The sequence below is a fragment of the Pristiophorus japonicus genome, chromosome 1 (assembly GCF_044704955.1).
Source record: "Pristiophorus japonicus isolate sPriJap1 chromosome 1, sPriJap1.hap1, whole genome shotgun sequence".
NCBI classification, from domain to species: domain Eukaryota; kingdom Metazoa; phylum Chordata; class Chondrichthyes; family Pristiophoridae; genus Pristiophorus; species Pristiophorus japonicus.
Window position 1 is genome coordinate 8,534,331 of NC_091977.1, and position 18,681 is coordinate 8,553,011.

An 18,681-nucleotide genomic window follows, 5' to 3' on the forward strand; every position below is an offset into this window, starting at 1 on the left:
GGGGGGCTGTGTTTTATAGAAGGGGGCTGTGTTTTACAGAGGCTGGCTGTGTTTTACAGAGGCTGGCTGTGTTTTACAGAGGGGGGCTGTGTTTTACAGAGGGGGCTATGTTTTACAGAGGCTGGCTGTGTTTTACAGAGGCTGGCTGTGTTTTACAGAGGCTGGCTGTGTTTTACAGAGGGGGGCTATGTTTTACAGAGGCTGGTTGTGTTTTACAGAGGGGGGCTGTGTTCTACAGAGGGGGAGCTATGTTTTACAGAGGGGGTCTGTGTTTTACAGATGTGGGCTGTGTTTTACAGAAGCTGGCTGTGTTTTACAGAGGGGGCCTGTGTTTTACAGAGGTGTGTTGTGTTTTACAGAGGGGGGGCTGTGTTTTACAGAGGCTGGTTGTGTTGTGTCGTGTTGAACTGTATATTGGTTGCATCGCTGGTGTGCTGCCACTAGAGGTCACCAGCAGGTACAACTGCAATGCATGCCCGACATCTAGAGGCGGGTTCTGGAACTGCAACAGGACCATCTCCTGCTCTGGTCCATTCCTTCACAGCAGGTCTTTTAGTTTGAATCAGTTGCTATAGAATCATAGAAATTTACAGCACGGAAGGAGGCCATTTCGGCCCATCGTGTCCACGCCGGCTGACAAAGTGCTATCCAGCCTAATCCCACTTTCCAGCTCTTGGTCCGTAGCCCTGTAGGTTACGGCACTTCAGGTGCACATCCAAGTACTTTTTAAATGTGGTGAGGGTTTCTGCCTCTACCACCCTTTCAGGCAGTGAGTTCCAGACCCCCACCACCCTCTGGGTGAAACTATTTCTCCTCAAATCCCCTCTAAATCTCCTACCAACTACTTTAAATTTTGCCCCCTGGTTGTTGACCCCTCTGCTGTGGGAAACAGGTCCTCCCTATCCACTCTATCTAGGCCCCTCATAATTTAATACACCTCAATAAGGTCTCCCCTCAGCCTCCTCTGGTCCAAAGAAAACAAACCCAGCCTATCCAATCTTTTCTCCAGTCCAGGCAACATCCGCGTAAATCTCCTCCGCACCCTCTCCAGTGCAATCACATCTTTCCTGTAATACGGTGGCCAGCACTGCACGCAGTACTCCAGCTGTGGCCTAACCAGTGTTTTATACAGTTCAAGCATAATTCCCCCTGCTCTTGTATTCTGTGCCTCGACTAATAAAGGCAAGTATTCCGTATGCCTTCTTAACCACCTCATCTACCTGGCCTGCTACCTTCAGGGATCTGTGGACCTGCACTCCCAGGTCCCTTTGTTCCTCCACACTTTTCAGTGTTCTACCATTTAATGTGTATTCCCTTTCCTTGTTAGACCTCCCAAAATGCATTACCTCACACTTCTCCAGATTGAATTCCATTTGTCACTGTTCTGCCCACCTGACCAGTTGATTGATAGCTTCCTGCAGTCCGCAGCTTTCTTCTTCATTATCAACCACACAGCCGATTTTAGTATCATCTGCAAACTTCTTAATCATACCCCCTATATTCAAATCTAGATCATTGATGTATACCACAGAAAGCAAGGGGCCTCGTACTGAGCCCTGCGGAATCCCACTGGCTCATTTTCATCATAGGCAGTCCCTCGGAATCGAGGAAGACTTGCTTCCACTCTTAAAATGAGTTCTTAGGTGACTGAACAGTCCAATACGAGAGCCACAGACTCTGTCACAGGTGGGACAGACAGTCATTGAGGGAAGGGGTGGGTGGGACTGGTTTGCCGCACGCTCCTTCCGCTGCCTGCGCTTGATTTCTGCATGCTCTCGGCGATGAGACTCGAGGTGCTCAGCGCCCTCCCGGATGCACTTCCTCCACTTAGGGCAGTCTTTGGCCAGGGACTCCCAGGTGTCAGTGCGGATGTTGCACTTTATCAGGGAGGCTTTGAGGGTGTCCCTGTAATGTTTCCTCTGCCCACCTTTGGCTCGTTTACAGTGAAGGAGTTCCGAGTAGAGCGCTTGCTTTGGGAGTCTCGTGTCGGGCATGCGAACAATGTGGCCTGCCCAGCGGAGCTGATCAAGAGGCTGATCAAGCGGCTGAACTCCAGGACATGGTCAACGTATTTACTGAGGCGTACGAAAGCATGGGCCTTACGCTAAACATCCGTAAGACCAAGGTCCTCCACCAGCCTGTCCTCGCCGCACAGCACTGCCCCCCACTGGAAACAACCTTCCAGTCACTTTTTTAGATTTAGCAATGGGAGTCCGATCTTTAGCAGTGTTGTGTGTTTTTCTCCCCAACAGGGAAGTGTATCAGCAGAAGGCTGATGTGTAACGAAGATAATGATTGTGGCGACTACACTGATGAGGATTACTGTGAAAAGTACAGGCCCAGCTGTCGCAAAGTGATGGAGCCTTTGGAAATAGGACAGACTGCGGGGTCAGGGTAAGTCGTCATCATCATAGGCAGTCCCTCGAAGCGAGGATGACTTGCTTCCACTCCAAAAAGGGATGAGTTCACAGGTGTTTCAATGTTCCAGATCCCGAACTAATAGTCCAGATCCCGAACTAAATAGTCCAGATCCCGAACTACATCCTGAAGGGTGGAAGATGCCTGTGCGTGGATTTTTTTTTAACGTTGCACACCAGCCACCACACGGGCTTGACAGAGCTAGGTCTTGGTCCAGTGGCAAGAGTTAACCAAGACGACTGGTGACCTGCTCTGCTGCACGCACCCAGTGCGCGCACATATCGCAGTGTGGGCTGACCCATGCTGCCCCTGGGCCCTCGCCTCTTCTGGGCCCCAGACTCATGCCTCTCCTGGGCCCCGGTCACTTCTATCTACAAACTCTTGCTGCTCCTTCGCCCCTCCTGCTGTACCTGCCCGCAACTGCAATCAGCGACCTGGCTTCACAGCCCTCGCCCTCCTGCAGCAGCACGCGCTGCTCCCTGCAGTGGTATACCACCGCACGCTGCTCCCTCCAATGACCCCGGCCTGCTGATGGTCTTACAGGCTGGGACCGCGCCGATTTCCGGGCTGGGCCGCTGCACGCCGCTCCCTCAGGGTGGATAGGGGCTGGGGTACCAGGGTCAGGGTGGGTAGGGGCTGGGGTACCAGGGTCATGGTGGGTAAGGGCTGGGGTACCGGGGTCATGGTGGGTAAGGGCTGGGGTACTGGGGTCAGGGTGGGTATGGGCTGGGGAACAGGGGTCAGGGTGGGTATGGGCTGGGGTACCAGGGTCAGGGTGGATAGGGGCTGGGGTACCGGGGTCAAGGTGGATATGGGCTGGGGTACCGGGGTCAGGGTGGGTATGGGCTGGGGTACCAGGGTCAGGGTGGATAGGGGCTGGGGTACCGGGGTCAGGGTGGATAGGGGCTGGGGTACCGGGGTCAGGGTGGGTAGGGGCTGAGGTACCGGGGTCAGGGTGCGTATGGGCTGGGGTACCGGGGTCAGGGTGGGTAGGGGCTGGGGAACCGGGGTCAGGGTGGGTATGGGCTGGGGTACCGGGGTCAGGGTGGGTATGGGCTGGGGAACAGGGGTCAGGGTGGGTAAGGGCTGGGGTACAGGGGTCAGGGTGGGTAAGGGCTGGGGCACCGGGGTCAGGGTGGGTATGGGCTGGGTTACCGGGGTCAGGGTGGGTATGGGCTGGGGTACAGGGGTCAGGGTGCATAGGGGCTGGGGTACCGGGGTCAGGGTGGGTATGGGCTGGGGTACCAGGGTCAGGGTGGGTAAGGGCTGGGATACCGGGGTCAGGGTGGGTATGGGCTGGGGAACAGGGGTTAGGGTGAGTATGGGCTGGGGTACAGTGGTCAGGGTGGGTATGGGCTGGGTTACCGGGGTCAGGGTGGGTATGGGCTGGGGTACAGGGGTCAGGGTGGGTAGGGGCTGGGGTACCGGGGTCAGGGTGGGTATGGGCTGGGGTACAGGGGTCAGGGTGGGTATGGGCTGGGGTACAGGGGTCAGGGTGGGTATGGGCTGGGGTACAGGGGTCAGGGTAGGTATGGGCTGGGGTACAGGGGTCAGGGTGGGTATGGGCTGGGGTACAGGGGTCAGGGTGGGTATCGGCTGGGGTACAGGGGTCAGGGTGGGTATGGGCTGGGGTACTGGGGTCAGGGTGGGCATGGGCTGGGGTACAGGGGTCAGGGTGGGTATGGGCTGGGGTACAGGGGTCAGGGTGGGTATGGGCTGGGTTACCGGGGTCAGGGTGGGTATGGGCTGGGGTACAGGGATCAGGGTGGGTAGGGACTGGGGTACTGGGGTCAGGGTGGGTATGGGCTGGGGTACAGGGGTCAGGGTGGGTATGGGCTGGGGTACAGGGGTCAGGGTGGGTATGGGCTGGGGTACAGGGGTCAGGGTGGGTATGGGCTGGGGTACAGGGGTCGCGCCACTGAGGCAGAGTGAAAAGGCATTGCCATTATCTCTGGGCAGATTAGGACTTTAAATCAATCCTCTCATTTATATAATACTCCATCTGAGGGAGAGGACAGTCTGGCGAGGGAGAGGGAGGGAGCGAGGGAAAGAGGGAGAGGGAGGGAGTGAGGGAAAAAGGGAGAGGACAGTATGGAGCGAGAGAGAGAGAGAGAGAGGACTTAGTCTGTCGGGAGAGGGAAAGAGGGAGAGGGAGGGAGAAGAGAGTAAGAGGGAGTGATTGAGAGACAGAGAGAGTGAGGGACAGAGAGAGAGAGGGAGGGAGGGACAGAGAAAGAGAGGGACGGAGAGCATACTTAGTCTGGAGAGAAAGAGAGAGCAGGGGAGAGAAGGAACTTAGTCTATAGGGAGAGAGAGAGAGGGAGAGAGAGAACGAGTGAGAAAGAGATAGAGGAAAAGAGAGGAAGAGAGGGAACCTTAATCTGTAGAGTGAGGGGGGATTTAGTCTGGAGAGAGAGAGAGAGATAGACAGAGAGAAAGAGAGAGACAGAGAGAGAGACAGAGAGAGAGAGAGAGAGAGGCACAGAGAGAGGCACAGAGAGAGATAGAGAGAGAGACAGAGAAACAGAGACAGAGAAACAGAGACAGAGAGACAGAGAGAGAGAGAGAGAGAGAGAGAGGACTAACAGCCACCGAGACTCTGGGCTGATTTGAGCTGAATCTTGGTTTTCAGGGTGAACATCTTTGGGATGGAGCCCAGGAGAAGTCCCTTCAATAACAAATTCTACAACGGTGACTGTCAGAGTGTCTACGATGGAAGCAGGAGGACCCATTTCCGCATTCCCTGGAACATTGTAACTTTCATCTATCAGGTATGGTAGGCCTGGGGTGGGAGAAACAACCAATGTCACACTGGGGGACCCAGTCTTTGGGGTGGGAGAGATTGTGAGCCGAGAGCGGTCTGTTTACAGGGTGGGAGGGGTCAGTTTACAGGGTGGGAGGGGTCTATGGGATGGGAGGGGTCAGTTTACAGGGTGGGAGGGGTCTATGGGATGGGAGGGGTCAGTTTACAGGGTGGGAGGGGTCTATGGGATGGGAGGGGTCAGTGTACAGGGTGGGAGGGGTCTATGGGATGGGAGGGGTCAGTTTACAGGGTGGGAGGGGTCTATGGGATGGAAGAGGGTCTATGGGATGGGATGGGTCAGTTTACAGGGAGGGAGGGAACTATGGGATGGGAGGGGTCAGTTTACAGGGTGGGAGGGGTCTATGGGATGGGAGGGGTCAGTTTACAGTGAGGGAGGGGTCTATGGGATGGGAGGGGTCAGTTTACAGGGAGGGAGGGGTCTATGGGATGGGAGGGGTCAGTTTACAGGGAGGGAGGGGTCTATGGGATGGGAGGGGTCAGTTTACAGGGTGGGAGGGGTCTATGGGATGGAAGAGGGTCTATGGAATGGGACGGGTCAGTTTATAGGGTGGGAGGGTGAATGGGATGGGAGGGGTCAGTTTACAGGGTGGGAGGGGTCTATGGGATGGGAGGGGTCTATGGGATGGGAGGGGTCAGTTTATAGGGAGAGAGGAGTCTATGGGATGGGAGGGGTCTATGGGATGGGACGGGTCAGTTTATAGGGTGTGAGGGTGAATGGGATGGGAGGGGTCAGTTTATAGGGAGGGAGGAGTCTATGGGATGGGACGGGTCAGTTTATAGGGTGTGAGGGTGAATGGGATGGGAGGGGTCAGTTTATAGGGAGAGAGGAGTCTATGGGATGGGAGGGGTCTATGGGATGGGACGGGTCAGTTTATAGGGTGTGAGGGTGAATGGGATGGGAGGGGTCAGTTTATAGGGAGGGAGGAGTCTATGGGATGGGAGGGGTCTATGGGATGGGACGGGTCAGTTTATAGGGTGTGAGGGTGAATGGGATGGGAGGGGTCAGTTTATAGGGAGGGAGGAGTCTATGGGATGGGAGGGGTCTATGGGATGGGACGGGTCAGTTTACAGGGTGGAAGGGATTCCATTATTTTTCCTACCACCGATGTTAATCTGACTGCTCTATAATTCCCTGGACATGTTCTATCTCCCTTCTTAAATGTAGGTACTACGTTAGCTATTGGCCTGCCCTCTGGCACTACACCTTTTTCGAACGAATTATTAAATATGTGTATTAAGGCCTCCGCTATCTCTTCCCTAGATTCTTTTAAAATGCTCGGATACAATCCATCTGGACTGGGGGTGTTATCCTCTTTGCGTTAATTAGTTTATTTAATATTCCTCCTCTTTTTATTTTAAATGCATTTGTATAATTTCTAATCTCATCTTCTGATGTCATGTCCGCCTGATCCGTCTCCCTGGTAAATATTGCAGCAAAGTAATTGGCCCGAAAATTCCAGTCGGAGACTTCCCGTGTACCGTACATGGTCCATGTCTCTGAGCCATGCAGGGCAATTGCCTTCTGACCAGAGTATTTTTGTGAAAGTACCTGGTGGCCCGGGAGGAGCGTGGGATTCCGGTGGGGAGACCTTCTCTTCCCGCGCTGCGAAGCGCGATCCCGTCCTCCAGGTTCCCACGGAGACGGTGCAGTCACGTGTGACTGCTCGGCCAATCAGGTCGGTAGTTCACAGGTCCCTATTAATGGCACTGAGACTCACTGATCTACCAGTTCTCAGTGCTATTAATGGGGGGGGAAAAACACACACTAATATTAAATAAAAAACAGACCACACATAATTAAAATTAATTGAAATTAAACTTAATAAATGCCTTAGAAAAAAGCAATATATTTACGATTTTTAAAAAAGTTTTGTCATTCGGGTTAAAAAATAAGCTTACCTTAGCAGGCAAAGTTTTTAAACAATACAATGGGCCCAAGTTTCCACACGTTACAAAACGGCGCCTGAAAAAAAACGCGCGATTCTGGAGCGCCCTGCAGCTCCATGGCAGCTTGGCGCGGTGCCCAGGGGGGGCGGAGCCTACCACTCGCGCCGATCTTGTAAGTGGGAGGGGGCGGGTACCATTTAAATTCGTTTTTCTCGTGCCGGCAACGCTGCGCATGCGCGTTGGAGCGTTCGCGCATGCGCAGTGTGAAGGAAACATTGGCACTCGGCCATTTTTGTAGTTCTCTGTAGCTGTTCAATTTTTTAACATTTTTTAATAAAAGCACATTGCCATCAGCACATCAGCAGTGAGGCTTCTTGCAACAGTGAGAAGGCTGCAGGAAGCCTCAGAAAGTTGAGGCGGCCTCCCCCCCGCCCCCCCCCCTGCCGTCGGGAACGGCTGCCTCCTCCTCCCTGCCTCCTCCCCCCCCCCGCTGCGGTCGGTCGGGCCCTCACTCCCCCCCCCCCCCCTGCCGTCGGGAATGGCTGCCTCAACTTTCTGAGGCTTCCTGCAGCCTTCTCATTGCCTCCTCCCCTCCCCCCCCCCACTGCCATCGGGAACGGCTGCCTCCTCCTCCCTGCCTCCCCCCCCCCGCTGCGGTCAGTCGGGCCCTCACTCCCTCCCCCCCACCCCTGCCGTCGGGAACGGCTGCCTCCTCCTCCCTGCCTCCTCCCCCCCCCCCGCTGCGGTCAGTCGGGCCCTCACTCCCTCCCCCCCACCCCTGCCGTCGGGAACGGCTGCCTCCTCCTCCCTGCCTCCTCCCCCCCCCCCCGCTGCGGTCGGTCGGGCCCTCCCTCCCTCCCGTTCGCGGGAACGACGCCACACCGCTGAGCTGACTGAACCTGCCTGAAGCACTTTCACACAGGTAGGAAGATGGTTTATTTAATCTTTTCTTTGCTTATAAATGTTTCTTCAGGTTGGATTTATTTGTATAATATTTGTAGAAGTATAAATAAGGATTTATGGTAGAATTTAATGACTACCCTTCCCCCCCCCCTCCCCCCCCCCACCTCGTTCTGGACGCCTAATTTGTAACCTGCGCTTGATTTTTTAATGTGTTGACAAGGTTTTTTCAGTTCTACAAAAATCTTCACTTGCTCCATTCTAAGTTAGTTTGGAGTACGTTTTCACTGTGGAAACTTTGAAATCAGGCGTCAGTGGCCGGACACGCCCCCTTTTTGAAGAAAAAATTCTGTTCCAAAGTGAAACAGAACTGCAGAAAACAAAATGTGGAGAATTGCGATTTCTAAGATAGTCCGTTCTCCACCAGTTGCTCCTAAAAATCAGGAGCAGATCATGTGGAAACTTGGGGCCAATGTGTTTATTTAATTTAATTTTATTGTGTTTATGTGTGTTTTTAAATACTTGCGCCTGTAAAAGTAGGCTATAAGAACATAAGAACATAAGAATTAGGAACAGGAGTAGGCCATCTAGCCCCTCGAGCCTGCTCCGCCATTCAACAAGACCTTGCTTTTATCGGGAGCAAGAGTTTTGAGGACATTTGCCGGGCAAGATATGGGTAAATCTTGCTCTTGCAAATGACCTCACTCCCGATCTGCGGATCATCTGTCGAGCTCCAGCTTGACAGATTGGAAAAGCCGGTTTTCAGCGCATGCACATTGCGCACTGAAAATCGTCTTTTCCGATGCCTTCCCAGGTCCGTAGAAGCTCCATATGGTCCCAGGACGTCAGAATTTCCAGGCCATTATTTAATAATTCTGCTATTTTGCAATCACTGCCTGTGATTGGATCCTGACTGTCCCTCAGTGACCCTATTCTCACCCCGACTTTCCTTTTTTTAACTTGTGTGCCTGTAGAATATTTTACCATTTTGTTTCGTGTCACTTGATAACTTAATTTCAACTTGGCAGAGAGTCTATTGATACCACTGTGTCAGGGAATGAATTAGGGGTGGGACAGGACTGATGGCAGGACTCATAACAAATGGTGTATCTTACAGCAAATATTGTCTGTCGGAACAGCACACATACAGCAAACAGTCCACAGTGTCTATTTCAACATCATCATCATCATAGGCAGTCCCTTGAAATCGAGGAAGACTTGCTTCCACTCTAAAAGTGAGTTATCAGGTGGTTGAACAGTCCAATATGGGAACCACAGTCCCTGTCACAGGTGGGACAGACAGTGGTTGAGGGAAGGGGAGGGTGGGACTGGTTTGCCGCATGCTCCTTCTGCTGCCTGCGCTTGATTTCTGCACGCTCTCGGCGACGAGACTCGAGGTGCTCAGTGCCCTCCCGGATGCTCTTCCTCCACTTAGGGCGGTCTTTGGCCAGGGACTCCCAGGTGTCAGTGGGGATGTTGCACTTTATCAGGGAGGCTTTGAAGGGGTCCTTGAAACATTTGCTCTGCCCACCTTTGGCTCGTTTGCCGTGAAGGAGTTCCGAGTAGAGCGCTTGCTTTGGGAGTCTTGTGTCAGGCATGCGGACAATGTGGCCTGCCAGCAGAGCTGATCAAGTGTGGTCAGTACTTCGATGCTGGGGTTGTTGGCCTGGTCGAGGACACTAATGTTGGTGGGTCTGTCCTCCCAGGGGATTTGTAGGATTTTGCGGAGGCAGCGTTGGTGGTATTTCTCCAGCGACTTGAGGTGTCTACTGAGCCATACAGGAGGGCGGGTATTACTACAGCCCTGTAGACCAGGAGCTTGGTGGCAGATTTGAGGGCCTGGTCTTCGAACACTCTTTTCCTCAGGCGGCCGAAGGCTGCACTGGCGCACTGGAGGCGGTGTTGAATCTCGTCGTCAATGTCTCCTCTTGTTGATAAGAGGCTCCTGAGGTATGGGAAGTGGTCCACATTGTCGAGGGCCGCGCCGTGGATCTTGATGACTGGGGGGGCAGTGCTGTGCGGTGAGGACAGGCTGGTGGAGGACCTTTGTCTTATGGATGTTTAGCTCAGTAAATATGTCGACTACGTAAATACGTAAATACGGGAATTACAATCTCTGTCACAGGTGTACAGACAATGGTTGAGGGAAAGGGTGGGTGATTCGTCCTTACTATACAGTATAAATGCACACGAGGCCCATGCTTGAGAGAAGGTCAGTCTGTGACCTGTCCTTTATTCCTCAGCACTCAAGTGATGAAAGTGGATGGAGTTTCCCCTTTTATACCTGAAGGTCCAGGTTAGGAGTGTCTCCCACAAGTTCACCACCTAGTGGTCATTGTTCGCTCAGTGTACAACCTAGGTCAGATTATACATGGGTTACAATGCTGGTTGAATACATGACAGTGGGTGGGGAGCCTGGTTTGCCACACACTCTTTCCGCTGCCTGCGCTTGGTTTCTGCATGCTCTCAACGACGAGACTTGAGGTGCTCAGCGCCCTCCCGGATGCACTTCCTCCACTTAGGGCGGTCTTTGGCCAGGGACTCCCAGGTGTCGGTGGGGATGTTGCATTTTATCAGGGAGGCTTTGAGGGTTTCCTCTGCCCACCTGGGGCTCGTTTGCTGAATAGGAGTTCAACAGAGCCTCTGTGAACTACAGCACACCGAACTCCTGACCAAAGCCTCCTGATACAAGCAGGATTATTTCTGCAGCAAAATGCAGTGCGGGGAGCATAGTTGCATCATGGAAATGATGTGCATAAAATCAATTCCCGTCACTCGCAGTGGGCGGCCTCCAGACGTGATTGATGGGGGAATTACTCAATCATCACTGTTCTGGCCGGGACTAGTCGTGTCGTTCTATGTGGCTTAGCCTCAGTGTGTCATTGTCTGACTCTCTGCTGGGATATTCCACCATTGAATATTCAGCCATAACATATGATTTTCCCCCTTTACTCTCTGGTAAAGGTAAGCAGCCATAGCTATTCATTCTAAATCTTTCTGTCCTTCGGATAAATATCTGGGTGGGAACAGATTAGCAGTCATCATCATAGGCGGTCCCTCCAACGAGGATAACTTGCTCCCACGAGTTTACAGATGTTTCAATGAAGGACCCGATGTTGCAGTCCTGAACTCCAATTGAGGGTGTGGAAGATGCCTGTGGGTGGATTTTTTTAACGTGGGGTGACCGTTGCACCCCAGCCACCACACGGGCTGGACAGAGCTAGGTCTTGGTCCAGTGGCAAGGGTTAACCAGGGCCCAGGGGCAGCACGGGCCAGCGATATGTCTGCTGCACGGACCTAGTGTGCACACATATGTCGGGGCCCCTGGGCCCTCAGCTCTTCTGGGCCCCGTACCCTAATTTGCCGCACCTCCACCACGATCTCTCGCCACTCCTCCGCAGCAAACATTCGCCATACCAGGGGTCACAGTCTAAGGATAAGGGGTAAGCCATTTAGGACCGAGATGAGGAGAGACTTCTTCACCCAGAGAGTGGTGAACCTGTGGAATTCTCTACCACAGAAAGTTGTTGAGGCCAATTCACTAAATATATTCAAAAGGGAGTTAGATGTAGTCCTTACTACTAGGGGAATCAAGGGTTATGGCGAGAAAGCAGGAAGGGGGTACTGAAGTTTCATGTTCAGCCATGAACTCATTGAATGGCGGTGCAGGCTAGAAGGGCTGAATGGCCTACTCCTTCACCTATTTTCTATGTTTCTATGTTTCTATACCTCCGCCACAATCTCCCGCCGCAACTCCGCACCAAACATTCGCCGAACCTCCGTCACGGTCACCCACCAAATCTTAGCCACGATCCCTCATGACTCCTCCGCCCCGATCACTCGTCACGAGTCTGCCACGACTTTCCCGCTCCTCTGCTGTACCAGGGCCCCGCCAATGCTCCTGCCCACGCTCCAAACGGTGACTTGGGTCCTCACCCAGTCGCCCACCTCGAAGCCGTCGCTCACTTGGAGCGGCTCGCGCTGGGAGCTGCAGTGGCTCACTCCAGCTCTTTTTATAGCCCCGACCTGCGGAGATGTTCTCTCGCAGGGCGCAGTGGCCCACGATGGTTTGCAGTACAGATATTGGGCCAACGCTCCGCAGGTGCACCATTGGGGAACGTGGAACATCCATTTGGGGAACATCGGAAATGCTGGACGAATAAAGACCAAGGTCCATCTAGTTCGCCTTTTACCATCCAGGTTGTCACATGATGCAACGATAATGGAGTTGTTGACCAATCACAGTAAGCAGAGCCAGACATGAGGTGAGGAAAGCCCCCCAGTGGGGGAGAGCTTTGGGAACCACAGATCCAAAGAGTCCCCTGTTCCTCCCGAGCTCGCTACATCACCATCATCATAGGCAGTCCCTCGGAATCGAGGAAGACTTGCTTCCACTCTAACAGTGAGTTCTCAGGTGACTGAACAGTCCAATACGGGAATTACAGTCTCTGTCACAGGTGGGACAGACAGCGGTTGAGGGAAGGGGAGGGTGGGACTGGTTTGCCGCAATCTCCTTCCGCTGCCTGCGCTGGGTTTCTGCACGCTCTCGGCGACGAGACTCGAGGTGCTCAGAGCCCTCCCGGATGCACTTCCTCCACTTAGGGCGGTCTTTGGCCAGGGACTCCCAGGTGTCGGTGGGATGCTTCACTTTATCAGGGAGGCTTTGAGGGTGTCCTTGAAACATTTCCTCTGCCCACCTGGGGCTCGCTTGCCATGTAGGAGTTCCGAGTAGAGCGCTTACTTTGGGAGTCTCGTGTCAGGCATGCGAACGATGTGGCCCGCCCAACGGAGCTGGTCGAGTGTGGTCAGTGCTTCGATGCTGGCCTGGTCGAGGACGCTAACGTTGGTCTGTCCTCCCAGGGGATTTGCACGATCTTGCGGAGACATCGTTGGTGGTATTTCTCCAGCGATTTCATGTCTCTGAGCTATACATTCCCCACACATCATGTCTCAAATTACACACATATACTATATCCCAAATGTTATTTTGTGAAAGAAATCTATCTAAATTGTATTTGAATGAATCAATACTAATTGCTTCCACCATCTCCCAAGGGAGCCTGTTCCATGGGTCCCACACTCATTGTTTCCCGAGAGTAGTTTTGAATTTGCCCCACTTCAAGCTCAGGCCGTGCCCTCTGGGTCCACTGTTCTGGACACGGTAAAACAGCTCGTCACGGTCAACATTATCTACTCCCTTTAGAATCCTCCACACAGCAATCGTAACATCCCTCAACCTTCTCCTTCCCAGTGAGAACACGCACAATTCACATAATCACCTGCTTATAATCCAATCCCTCCATCCCCTCAATCATTCTGGCTGCCCGCTTCTGTATCAGGTGACATCGAGTTCCCAGCAGAGCTGGTCTCCAGTCGTCCTGGTTAACCCTTGCCACTGGACCAAGGCCTAGCTCTGTCAAGCCCGTGTGGTGGCTGGTGTGCAATGGTCACCACACGTTAAAAAAATCCACGCTAAGGCATCTTCCACCCCCTCAAATTAGAGTTTGGGACTGGAACATCAGGTCCTTCATTGAAACATCTGTGAACTCATGTGGAAGCAAGTCATCCTCGTTTGAAGGACCGCCTATGATGATGATGACATTGAGATTCATCGAGTGTGCAGCACAGAAACAGGTCCTTCGGCTCAACTGGGTCTGTTTCCTTTGATTTCTGCCACGGTGTAGCAGGTCATTCAAAATATGTGCCCATGCAAACGCGCCATGTCCCCTGATCACCTGTCTGTCCGTTATTCCAGTGCCACCTTGATGCCACATTTGACCCTGAGATGAGCTTCCGACCACATATCCGTGCGATCACTAAGACCGCCTATTTCCACCTCTGTAACACCGCTCGTCTCCGCCCTTGCCTCTGCTCATCTGCTGCTGAAACCCTCATCCATGCCTTTGTAAAGCTCTTTGAGACATCCGGTGGTCGTGAAGGGCACCACAAAAAATGGAAGTCTTTCTTTCATTCTTTGCTATCTCCAGATTTGACCACTCCAGCGCACTCTTGGCTGGCCTCCCACTTTCTACCCCACGTAAACTAGAGGTCATCCAAAACTCAGCTGCCCGTGTCCTAACTCGCACCAAGTCCCGCTCACCCATCACCCCTGTGCTCGCTGACCTACATTGGCTCCCGGTTAAGCAACGTCTCAACTTTAAAATTCTCATCCTTGCTTTCAAATCGCTCCATGTCCTCACCCCTCCCTATCTCTGTAATCTCCTCCAGCCCCACAACCCCCCGAGATGTCTGCGCTCCTCCAATTCTGCCCTCTTGAACATCCCTGATTATAATCGCTCAACCATCGGTGGCCGTGCCTTCAGCTGCCTGGGCCCCAAGCTCTGGAACTCCCTACCTAAACCTCTCTGCCTCTCTACCTCGCTTTCCTCATTAAAGACCCTCCTTAAAACCTACCTCTTTGACCAAGCTTTTGGCCATCTGACCTAATATCTCCTTATGTGGCTTGGATAATGTTCCTGTGAAGCACCTTGGGACGTTTTACTATGTTAAAGGCGCTCGACAAATGCAAGTTGTTGCTGCTAATGTTCTTCATTATAATATATTTTCACGGGATTTTGAATAGTGTATGGACCAGTCGGTAGTCAACACAAGGGAGCTGCAATCCTGTCCGCCATCTTGGAATGCACTACAAGTGAAATGCAGGAAACAGCACCGACCAATGTACATGACCTTTGACACTGCCAACCATGAGGGACTATGGAGCCTCCTCCTCCGTTTCGGCTGCCCCCAAAAGCTTGTCACCATTCTCCCCCTGCTCCAGAACAACATGCAAGCCATGATCCTGATCAACGTAAACACCACAGACCTAATCCATGTCCGGACCAGGGTCAAGCAGGGCTGTGTCATCGCACCAACCCTCTTCTCCATCTTCCTCGCTGAAATGCTCCAACACGCTGTCAACAAGCTCTCCGCTGGAGTGGAACGAAACTATAGAACCAATGGGAACCTCAATAGACATCTCAAATTGCTGGAGAAATACCATCAGCGCTGCCTCCGCAAGATTCTGCAAATCCCCTGGGAGGACAGACGCACCAACATCGGTGTTCTCGATCTAGCCGACATCCCCAGCATCGAAGCACTGACCACACTCGACCAGCTCTGTTGGGCGGGCCACATCGTCCGCATGCCCTGACACAAGGCTCCCAAAGCAAGCGCTCTACTCGGAACTCCTACACGGCAAGCGAGCCCCAGGTGAACATAAGAACATAAGAATTAGGAACAGGAGTAGGCCATCTAGCCCCTCGAGCCTGCTCCGCCATTCAACAAGATCATGGCTGATCTGGCCATGGACTCAGCTCCACTTACCCGCCCTCTCCCCGTAACCCTTAATTCCCTTATTGGTTATAAAGGTGGGCAGTGTTATGTTCAGAATAACTACACAAGACTGGATACTGTAAGCTTAAACCATTGTGACCTTGGTCTCTTTAATGTAACTCCAGAGTGAGGAAGCAGCATGGTAGACTGCCTTTTATACCTGCTTGCCCAGGGTGTGCAGGTGACCCTTGGGTCTCCCACAGGTGCGCCCCCTGGTGGCAAGTCTTACACACTAGTAAAGTTTACATACATAACAGGCAGAGGAAATGTTTCACGGTCACCCTCAAAGCCTCCTTGATAAAGTGCAACATCCCCACCGACACCTGGGAGTCCCTGGCCAAAGACCGCCCTAACTGGAGGAAGAGCATCTGGGAGGGCATTGAGCACCTCGAGTCTCGTCGCCGAGAGCATGCAGAAAACAAGCGCAGGCAGCGGAAGGAGCGTGCGGCAAACCTGTCCCACCCACCCCTTCCCTCAACGACTATCTGTCTCACCTGTGACAGAGACTGTAATTCCCGAATTGGACTGTTCAGTCACCTGAGAACTCACTTTTAGAGTGGCAGCAAGTCTTCCTCGATTTTGAGTCATCACGAGGACACAGTGGTCCGTTGGGTGCAGTTTGTGACATGTGGAGAGAGTGAGCACATTTCAAGAACCAATGTGCATTTATTGCCCGTCCCTAACTGCCCTTGAGAAGGTGGTGGAGAGCTGCCTTCTTGAACCGCTGCAGTCCGTGTGGTGAAGGTGCTCCCACAGTGCTGTTAGGGAGGGAGTTCCAGGATTGTGACCCAGCGACGATGAAGGAACGGCCGATATATTTCCAAGTCAGGATGGTGTGTGACTTGGAGGGGAACGTGGAGGTGGTGGTGTTCCCATGCACCTGCTGCCCTTGTTCTTCTAGGCGGTAGAGGTCGCGGGTTTGGGAGCTGCTGCCGAAGAAGCCTTGGCGAGTTGCCGCGGTGCATCTTGTAGATGGTACACACTGCAGCCACGGTGCGTTAGTGGTGGAGGGAGTGAGTGTAGAAGGTGGTGGATAGGGGGCCAATCAATCGGGCTGTTTTGTCCTGGTTAGATTTGGGGAAGCAGCTTTTTTATCTCCACATTTTAAGCAAAGATTGTAATTGCTGTAAAGATCCGTTGTGTACTGCAGTCAGCTGTTCAATGGTCAATAAATTAGTCGCGTGGTTTATAGGCAGAGCTGGGTCTAATGGTACGTTCCAATCACACAGCTGTGGAAGATGAGGAGGTGGTGATGGTGGTATACTGCTGTAGGTGAGTGTGCAGTGGCCCTGTCACTCACCTCGGTATTGGACAGGTAAAGTCACACTCTGCCACTGTCATATATGTATACTCTGTACATACCATGCTGGTATCACTAGAGGCATCATCATAGGCAGTCCCTCGGAATCAAGGAAGACTTGCTTCCACTCTTAGCATGAGTCCTTAGGTTGCTGTACAGTCCAATACAAGAGCCACAGTCTCTGTCACAGGTGGGACAGATAGTCGTTGAGGGAAAGGATGGGCAGGGAGCCTGGTTTGCCGTATGCTCCTTCCGCTGTCTGCGCTTGATTTCTGCATGCTCTCAGCGATGATACTCGAGGTGCTCAGTGCCCTCCTGGATGCTCTTCCTCCACTTAGGGCAGTCTATGGCCAGGGACTCCCAGGTGTCAGTGGGGATGTCGCACTTTATCAGGGAGGCTTTGCGGGTGTCCTTGTAACGTTTCCTCTGCCCACCTTTGGTTCGTTTGCCGTGGACGAGTTCCAAGTAGAGCGCTTGCTTTGGGAGTCTCGTGTCTGGCATGCGGACAATGTGGCCCGCCCAGTGGAGCTGATCGAGTGTGGTCAGTGCTTCGATGCTGGGGATGTTGGCCTGGACAAGGACACGAATGTTTGTGCGTCTGTCCTCCCAGGGGATTTGCAGGATCTTGAGGAGACATCGCTGGTGGTATTTCTCCAGCGACTTGAGGTGTCTACTGTACATGGTCCACATCTCTGAGGCACACAGGAGAGCAGGTATTACTACAGCCCTTAGACCATGAGCTTGGTGACAGTTTTGAGGGGTTGGTCTTCAAACACTCTTTTCCTCAGGCGGCCAAAGGCTGCATTGGCGCACTGGAGGCGGTGTTGGATCTCATCGACAATGCCTGCTCTTGTTGATAGGAGGCTCCCGAGATAAAGGAAGTGGTCCACGTTGTCCATGGCCACGCCGTGGATCTTGATGTCTGGGGGGCAGTGCTGTGCGTCGAGGATAGATTGGTGGAGGACCTTTGTCTTACTAATGTTCAGCGTAAGGCCCATGCTTTCATACGCCTCGGTAAATACATCGACTATATCCTGGAGTTCAGCCTCTGTGTATGCACAGACGCAGGCGTTGTCCGTGTACTATAGCTCGACGACAGAGGTTGTAGTGGTCTTGGACCTGGCCTGGAGACGGCGAAGGTTGAACAGCTTCCCACTGGTTCTGTAGTTTAGTTCCATTCCAGCGGGGAGCTTATCAACAGTGAGGTGGAGCATGGCAGCGAGGAAGATTGAGAAGAGGGTTGGAGCGATGACACAGCCCTGCTTGACCCCGGTCCGGACGTGAATTGGGTCTATGATGGATCCGTTGGTAAGGATCACGGCTTGCATGTCGTCGAGGAGCAGGCGGAGGATGGTGACATACTCCGCCACTGTCATATATGTATACTCTGTACATACTATGCTGGTACCACTAGAGGGTGCAACTGTGGGAGGCCCAGGCAGGAGCGGTATAAAAGGCTGGTCACCACGTTGCTGCCTCACTCTGGGTTACAAAAAGAGCTGAAGGTCACAGCAGTTCAAGCAGATCACTAGGCCTCGTGGAGTTATTCTATAGATAAGTAGAGACATATTAACTGGCGACGAGAGCAGATCACAGACTTACACACAGAGATGGCTGCCGTTGGTAGTTTAGAAAAGTTTACAGAGGATGAAGTCTTTACTCGGGTTTCGCTGGCCAGATATCGCTTCTACCCACACCGCCGCACCGAGGGCCAGGATTTAACGGAATATGTCGCAGACCTACGAAGGCTCGCGGAACCGTGCAAATTTGGCGAATTCCTCAACAATGTGTTGCGGGACATTTTCGCGATGGGACAGGACGTGAAGCGGTCCATCACCTTAAGCCAGGCGTTCATGACCTCAACGTTGAGATTCTCCCAGAATCAAAACTCACTGACAACGACTGTGCAGAAAATAACTGTTGCTCAAAGAATTAGTCCGACTCAGAGTCCGCCAAGGGGTGTAAATGTGAATCGCTTAACATGCCGGCATTGCGGGGGTAACCATCGGGCCCGTCT

The 18,681-nt window shown here is 53.0% G+C and overlaps 1 protein-coding gene across 1 annotated transcript in view; it reads left to right on the forward strand.

Moving 5' to 3' along the window:
* The window catches only part of c9 (complement component 9), a 70,727-nt gene that overhangs the window by 15,793 nt on the left and 36,253 nt on the right, over positions 1-18,681 (forward strand). Inside the window, exons 4-5 of the mRNA XM_070877081.1 lie at positions 2,253-2,394; positions 5,051-5,189. Of these exons, the coding sequence (XP_070733182.1) occupies positions 2,253-2,394; positions 5,051-5,189 (281 nt within the window). The remainder of the gene's footprint in view (positions 1-2,252; positions 2,395-5,050; positions 5,190-18,681) is intronic.